The 8,027-nt window shown below is 30.3% G+C and overlaps 1 protein-coding gene across 1 annotated transcript; it reads left to right on the top strand.

The window, feature by feature from the left end:
- Positions 1–3,587: 3,587 nt before the first annotated feature.
- On the top strand, positions 3,588–5,489 carry LOC145115751 (3-beta-hydroxylase-like). Its single transcript, XM_079052110.1, has 2 exons — positions 3,588–4,489; positions 4,771–5,489. Exons 1-2 carry the CDS (start codon positions 3,614–3,616, stop codon positions 5,368–5,370), a joined length of 1,476 nt encoding a protein of 491 aa, XP_078908236.1. The 5' UTR covers positions 3,588–3,613; the 3' UTR covers positions 5,371–5,489.
- Positions 5,490–8,027: the final 2,538 nt, after the last annotated feature.

Here is an 8,027-nt window from a genome sequence, read left to right as displayed (position 1 = left end):
AAATGAATACCCATTAAAAATGCATTTTTATGAAAAAAAATCTTTTTTTAAATATTAATTTCGAAATTTAAAGAATATTTTCGTAAATTTAAAAAAAAATAAAAAAATTTACAGCGTAGAATATTTTCAAATATTAGAATATTTTATATATCTGACAAATCTAGTAGAATAATAGAATATATTCTAACATTCTAAAAATCACATTATAATATTTACAGTGTAATATTCTATTAGAATATTTTATGTATTTTTCAAAAAAAAAACGGTAATTTTTATTTATTATTTATTTATTTAGGTAAATAAAATGACGAAAATAATAATTAAAAAGAGAATTTTTGGATTTTTCCTTTTATTTTTCATATAAAGTTATTTTTAAATTGCGTCACACGGTTTCACAAAATTAGCATGGTTTTAAATGAATCTGAATATATATATATATATATATATATATATATATATATATATATATATATATATATATATATATATATATAGAGAGAGAGAGAGAGAGAGAGAGAGAGAGAGAGAGAGAGAGAGAAAGAGAGAGGATAGTTCAATTGAGAAAAAAAAATATTGAGAATGGTGGAATCATTTTCAGCCACACATTTATTTTGTCGGGAAACACTTAGGCGTACCGTCGGAAACGGATAACGGATAAACATGTATTTTCCAACCAAACATGTTTTCTTAAACTATGCTAATCATTACCTTAATATACACAAATACATTCTTTTTTGTTTTTTTTAGAAAGCCATTTTTATCGAAAAATTATTTTAAATATATCAAAATTCATAATTTTTTATTCTCTATAAATAGACATCCATATTGATATAGTTTTAAGATAAAATAAAAAATTTATTTTTTTTAGAGTTTCAGCTTTTGTTATTCATAAGTGAATAAAAATCTATCAGATTTTTATTATAGTACATTCATTATTCACTTATGAATAAAACGTATGCTTAACAGATTTTTATTATAGTACATTCGTTATTCACTTATGAATAAAACGTATGCTTAACAGATTTTTATTATAGTACATTCGTTATTCACTTATGAATAAAACGTATGCTTAACTTTTTTTTTATAGTTTAAGTCTCGTTCATATATGAATATGACACGTAATAAAGTTTTCTTACTTAAAATATATTTTTTACATCATCTTTCGTCATATATTATATTTATATATGAATAAAATGTGTATTAGTTGTCGTCATATTTTATATTCATATATGAATAAAACATTTATCAGATTTTTGTTACAGTTAATTTGTTATTCATATATGAATAAGTAGTATAAATGATACTTAAACTGTAAAAAAAAAATTATATATTTTTATTCATAAGTGAATAACGAATGTACTGTTGCAAAAATCTGATGCATTTTTATTCACTTATGAATAACGATAGCTAAAAATATAAAGAAAAATAAATTTTTTATTTTATCTTAAAAGAATATCAATATGGATGTCTATTTGTAGATAATAAAAAATCATGAATTTTGGTATATTTAAAAATCATTTTTCGATAAAAATAGCTTATTAAAAATTAAAAAAAGGAAAAAACACTATGTTTTTGTATATATGTTAAGGTAATGATTAGCATAGTCTAAGGAAACATGTTTTGTTGGAAACACATGTGTATTCCTTATCCATTTCCGCTGGTATAACAGAGTCTTTTGCAGCAAAAATAAATGAGTGGCTGAGAATGATTCTCTCATTCTCAACACTTTTTTTTATTTTCTCAATTGAACTTAGCTATATATATATATATATATATATATATATATATATATATATATATATATTTTGTATTTTTAACATTCAAAAAATATTAAATAAAACAAATCACGGTTATGCATGAATATTCTAACAAATATAATACTTATAATGAATACTACTTATAGTATTTTTATTAGAGTATTTTTAAAATTCTATATACGATAATAATCTGATAATAATATTTATGAATTTATAATTTTATTGAAAAAAATTATATTAAAATAATCTGATAAAGATATTATATAAATTTTATATTGACAAAATTGCAAAAATGGTCCTTATGGTATGCAATTTTTTGGGGTTTTAGTCCAAATCACGACTTTTTTGGATTGGTGGTCCTTTTGAGCTAGTTTCATTGCGTTTTTGGTCCCTCTGAATAGTGAAATGACTGTAATACGCTTGGGTTATTTATTTTTCATTTATTTTTCATTTCTTTCATTTTTCTTAAAATCTAAATACTTATTTATTTATTTAACTAATTAAAAAAATAAAAGTCTCTCTCTTTCTCTCTCTCTCTATCTTTCCCTCTCTTCCATCCCACCGTCTTTCCTTCCAAAGATTCGGTGATATCTTCGGCCAACCACCACTGTTCATCATCTCCGACCAGCCACCAACCCACAATATTCAGCACCCTCTGTTACCTGCACATCGTAGCCACCACCACCATCATAAATGAAGTCTGCCTTTCACCTATGACGCCCTCTGGTGAAACCCTTCAACCATAGACATGATCAGCTTCCGATTACCCCTCCAGAAAAGAAAAAACAATTCTAAAAGCTTCTGAAAAATTGAAATCGTTTGAAACTCTCACCCAAACCAAAAAAAACCAAATCCCATCTGATAATTTAAATCATGTTTGAACATCGGTATACCTAAATAAGATGGAATCCTAATTGGTTTGTTGGGGAGAATGGAAATCTGGGAGATAACATCGGGAACTGTGATCTTGGAGAATGTAGGCATTCTCCAAGATTTATCAATTGAACCTCACTTTTGTCGGATAAACTCACCTCGAAGTTTAATTTCACCATACCAATCGTAACCCTAATAAGAAGATCGTGTGTGTATACGATCCGGTTTCTGTTTTGCTCAATTTGAAAGACGTCGATGTCGGTTACAAATTGATTTTGGCTTTCACGATGGGGAAGAAGAAAAAGATCTGAAGAACAAAAAGAGTTTACTATTGAAGATCCAGGTCGATACTAAAGTGAAGGAGAAGATCGAAAGCTTCAAAACTATTGAACAATAGTGGTTGGCCAAAGATATCACCGGATCTTTGGGAAGGAAAGACGGTGGGATGGAAGAGAGAGAGAGAGGGAGAGAGAGAGAGAGAGATTTTTATTTTTTTTAATTAGTTAAATAAATAAATAAGTATTTAGATTTTAAGAAAAATGAAAAAAATGAAAAATAAATAACCCAAGGGTATTACAGTCATTTCACTATTCAGATGGACCAAAATCGCAATGAAACTAGCTCAAAAGGACCACCAATCTAAAAAAGTCGTGGTTTGGACTAAAACCCCAAAAAATTGCATACCACATAGACAATTTTTGCAATTTTGTCTATTTTTTGAATACTATGCTTGTTGTAATATATTATAAAAATTGCAATTTTTTAATTTTAATTTTAAAAAGAGTGAAAACTAATTAAATAATCTTTTTTATTTTCTTATTTTGACCGCTAAAATATATGGCCAAAACTAGATCCCAATATATGCCCAAAAATGATATGCTGTCATTTTAACTTCTGCCTATATGACTATTGCCTATAAGACTGTATATCTAACCAAAATCCCAACTTCATTGAAAATTAATTTAGAATAGAGCGCTAACGAAATGTATCTCATCTTTCGGTTCTTTCTTATCGCTTGTCTTCTCTTCCTTCTCTTCGTAGTACTTATCAAAACACTTTTTTCTACTTCAAAACCACACAAAAATCTACCACCATCTCCACGAAGGTTACCATTGATAGGAAACCTTCACCAACTTGGTTACAACCCACACCGCACCCTCCGAGCCATGGCTCAAATCTACGGTCCGATGATGTTGATTCGCCTTGGCACCGTGCCAGTGCTTGTAGCATCCTCTGTTGATGCAGCTCGAGAGATTATGAAAACCCATGATTTGATCTTTTCAAACAGGCCGAAATTAAACATTCCCGGTAGACTTTGTTATGGTTCAAAGGACATAGCTTTTTCACAATACGGAGAGTATTGGAGGCAGGTGAAGAGTATTGCAGTGCTCCATCTTCTATCAAACAAAAGGGTTCAGTCGTATAGGCAAGTCAGAGAAGACGAGGTGTCTCTTATGATTAAAAGTATTCGTGAAGCCCATGAATCGGTGGTTAATTTGAGCGAGTTGCTTATTTCACTTACAAATAATGTTGTTTGTAGGGTGGCTTTGGGGAGGACATACGATGGGAAGAAATTTAAGGGTTTGTTAGAAAGGTTTTTGGAGTTGTTGGGAAGCTTTACTGTTGGGAGTTATATTCCATGGCTAACGTGGGTAGATCGGTTGAGTGGACTAGAGCGAAGAGCTGATGAGGTTGCAAAAGAATTCGATGAGTTTCTTGAGGGTGTTATTGAACAACGTTTAAATAAAAAAGGAGTTGGTGTTGTAACCCAATATCTCGTTGATATCTTATTAGAAATTCAAAAAGATAACACGACGGGGTTTCGCCTTGAACGAGATGCGATTAAAGCTATCATCATGGTAAGCTTTTCTTTATCTTTAGGATTCCTACTCCTTCGTATACGTTTCATTTTGTGTTTTATAGGTACCTTGCTATGATTTTTGACGCCATAAAAGTATAAAACTCGTCATATGCAACGAACTTGAGCGTTGCAAAAAACTTCTTTTTCTTTTTCTCTTTTTCTTGTACTATTGCAGGATGAACCCACATTGAAGAACGCATTTAACCGTGAATCATTGTTAAAATATTGAGACTTGTGCTGAATCTTTGTAATGATTTATTGATGATCTTGATCGTGTAGGATGTATTTTCTGCTGGAACTGATACTACGTTTACAAACTTAGAGTGGGCAATCTGCGAGCTATTAAGACACCCACAAACAATGAGAAGACTGCAACAGGAGGCACGCGAAGTGGGCCAAGGAAAATCAATGATCACTGAAGACAACTTAGACAACATGCCCTACCTAAAAGCCGTTCTCAAAGAAACCCTGCGGCTACACGCTCCAGTCCCGCTACTCCTTCTTCGTGAATCAACACAAGATGTCAAACTACTTGGCTACGACATCACAGCAGGAACACAAGTGATCATAAATGCATGGGCGATAGCAAGAGATGGTTCCACATGGGAAGAACCTGATAAGTTTAGGCCAGAGAGGTTTTTGGACAGTCCTATCGATTACAAGGGGCTTCATTTCGAGTTGATACCATTTGGCGCTGGGCGACGAGGATGTCCTGGCATTCAGTTTGCCATGGTTGTTAACGAACTTGTTTTCGCTAATTTGGTGTATAAGTTTGATTTTTCATCAACTGATGGAGAGGATTTGGACATGAGTGAGAGCATTGGTCTTACTGTTCGTAAGAAGTGTCCTATTCTTGTTGTAGCAACTCCTCGCTGTTAGTAGTTGATGGCTGTATTAATTTGTTTAAGTGGACTTTCAGAGGGTATGCAACTATATACGAATTAAAGGTCTTTAGTATATGCGAAACCTATATATGGAAAAATGCTCAATTTTATATTTATTATATACAAGTGAAACAATATATACATTACATCTTGTTTCTATGATTTTACACAATTCTTGCTCCGCTCAATTCGACTGCAATTGATCAGGGATGGTCAGTCTATCGTAATTTTTAAGCGACAGAAAAATGCTCACTTTGTGCTTAGTATACAAGTGAAACAGTAGCTCTCTTATATCTTGCTTCAATGATTTTCTTATGTCTTGCTTCTATGATTTTGCACAATTCTTGTACAACGCTCAATTCGATCGTGATAGAATTCGATCACCATAGATGAGCGACGGACAGTTTTTCGTAACTTTTTCGAACGTCGCACTCAGGGCATCCACAATGCATTGAACTCTATAAAGTTCAATGGAGTGCCATATCATTATTCACTATTTCATACAACTCTATTCATTTTTATCCCACAATGCATTAAACTCTACAGGTTGAATGGAACATATTAAAAAAAGTATTTATTTACTTAATAGCTAAAAAACATTCATTTATTTAATAGATAAACATACATTAATAAAAATAAAAAAAAATGAAAAATGCATTCATTAAAAGAAAAAAGAAATAAGATAATTAAAAGACATTAACTAAAATTAAAATACCTAAAAATACAATAACTACAAAATATTGTATTTTATTTTGATCTCCTCACAACGGTTCCTTTAAATATCTCGTCCCTCCTCTGACATGGTACTCGGGTCCAAAAAGAAGATTGACATCTCGTCATGTTTGGTTTTTTCTTGTTTAACTTTAATCTTTTCTTGTTTTAAAGCGTTTTTTAAATCCAATGATTTCTGATAGCGTTCATAGTTTTTTTTGTTATCATGCACATGTTTTTCAAGTATTTCATCAAGTCGACTACTTGATGACGAGGTAGACTTGGACGCTTTGCATTTTATAGCTTTTTTGGCTGCCTTCGTACCAATTGGACGAGATGTATCTTCGTTATCATCCAAGTTGATAAGAGATTGTGCATTAGATGAAGATCTAGATGCCTCAGATGTAGTACCCGCGGCTTTCCATTTGGGTTCATTTTTGACCAAATTCCAAATGTGATCGTGCCTGAAATCTGTAGCATATATTGCACTATAATGCTCAAAAGCTCCCTTTTTTAAATCTTCATCGGACCATCCGCTTAGGTGTTGACTTTTCAACACTAAATAAATTTGATTGAATGCAACAACTAGTGGGTTCATGTAATGCCAATGTGTTTTAAGATTTGTTTGAGCTCTTATAGTGCCTGTTGTGTTGGAACTTTGGTAGTACGTGTTGATACGTTGCCAAAACTCCTTGTCGCGTTGTGCTGTGCCCTTGATGCTATCTTCTGATATATGTAACCAAGCTTTTGCAAGCAATATTTCTTCTTCCCTACTCCAATAGGTTTTCTTAGACTTGGATCGTTTGTTGGTGGGACTAACTTCTGGAGTAGGTTCCATATTTTGAGGGGGGTTTGGATATTGATTTTGAGAAGGATTTGGGCATGGATAATTTGGGTTTGGAGAAATTGGAGATGAAGAATGTGGGTATGGAGGATTGTTTGGATTTTCGAGATCAATAGAATTCAACGGGTTTGTGTAATAATAAGAATTCATGATTTAAGTATGGAGGGTATGAGTGAGGAGATCATGTAATGAAAATGATCACAATAGAGGTTTTTATAGGAAAAATGTTATCGGCACATCCAAATATGAACACTTTGCATAAAGTGATGATATTTTTCATAAGATGTTCAATATTCTCCAAATATTCTGTATGAAATTTCAAGGATTTTGCATAAAAGTTTCAAGTAATTTGGATGACAATTAATAATAAATTCAATTACCATTATTAATTTAAATTTTATTAATGTAATAATTTGGATTACTCCTTGCTAACATAGACTTCAGATATAGAATAGAATCAACAATAGTTACTTTGAGTCAAATATTTCGATGTATCATATTTCATCCAAATGGTATTCATTCAAATATATACTTTTATATTTTGAAATCAAATCATAATGTATTTTTAAGTTTAAGAATATTTTCATGCAAATACTATCTTGTTACCATATATATATATATATATATATATATATATATATATATATATATATATATATATATATATATATATATAATAATAATAATAATAATAATACTTTCAACCAAATATTATATTTTGTATTCTAAAATCAAATCATATAACATTTTCAAATCTTATAATATTTTCATCCATATATTATGTTTTGTATGAATCAAATCTTATAATATTTTCAACGAAATATATTATATTTTGAATCAAATTTTAGTGGATAATTAAATTACTTATTTTTACATATATAATGATTTGTATACATAAATAAAATATATCATGAATATCATCCATATATTTTCATATATTTTCTATTTGTTAAATATCACCAAAATATTTTCTATTAAATAAAATATTATCCCACCTACTTCCATTTGAATCAATTATGATCCTCATATTGTATATAAGAATATAAATCAACCACACACCTTCAAAATTATATCTTTGTTGATATATTTTGCATAAA

Source organism: Lactuca virosa, chromosome 5 (assembly GCF_052849685.1).
Source record: "Lactuca virosa cultivar CGN04683 chromosome 5, Lactuca_virosa_CGN04683_v6, whole genome shotgun sequence".
Lineage (NCBI taxonomy): Eukaryota > Viridiplantae > Streptophyta > Magnoliopsida > Asterales > Asteraceae > Lactuca > Lactuca virosa.
Note: the sequence above shows the minus strand (reverse complement) of the source record. Positions and strands in the feature narration are given on the sequence as shown.

Coding starts and splice junctions, on each gene's coding strand:
- LOC145115751 (XM_079052110.1), top strand. CDS start 3,614: ATGTATCTCATCTTTCGGTTCTTTCTTATCGCTTGTCTTCTCTTCCTT. Junction 4,490..4,770: donor CGATTAAAGCTATCATCATG/GTAAGCTTTTCT, acceptor TTGATCGTGTAG/GATGTATTTTCTGCTGGAAC.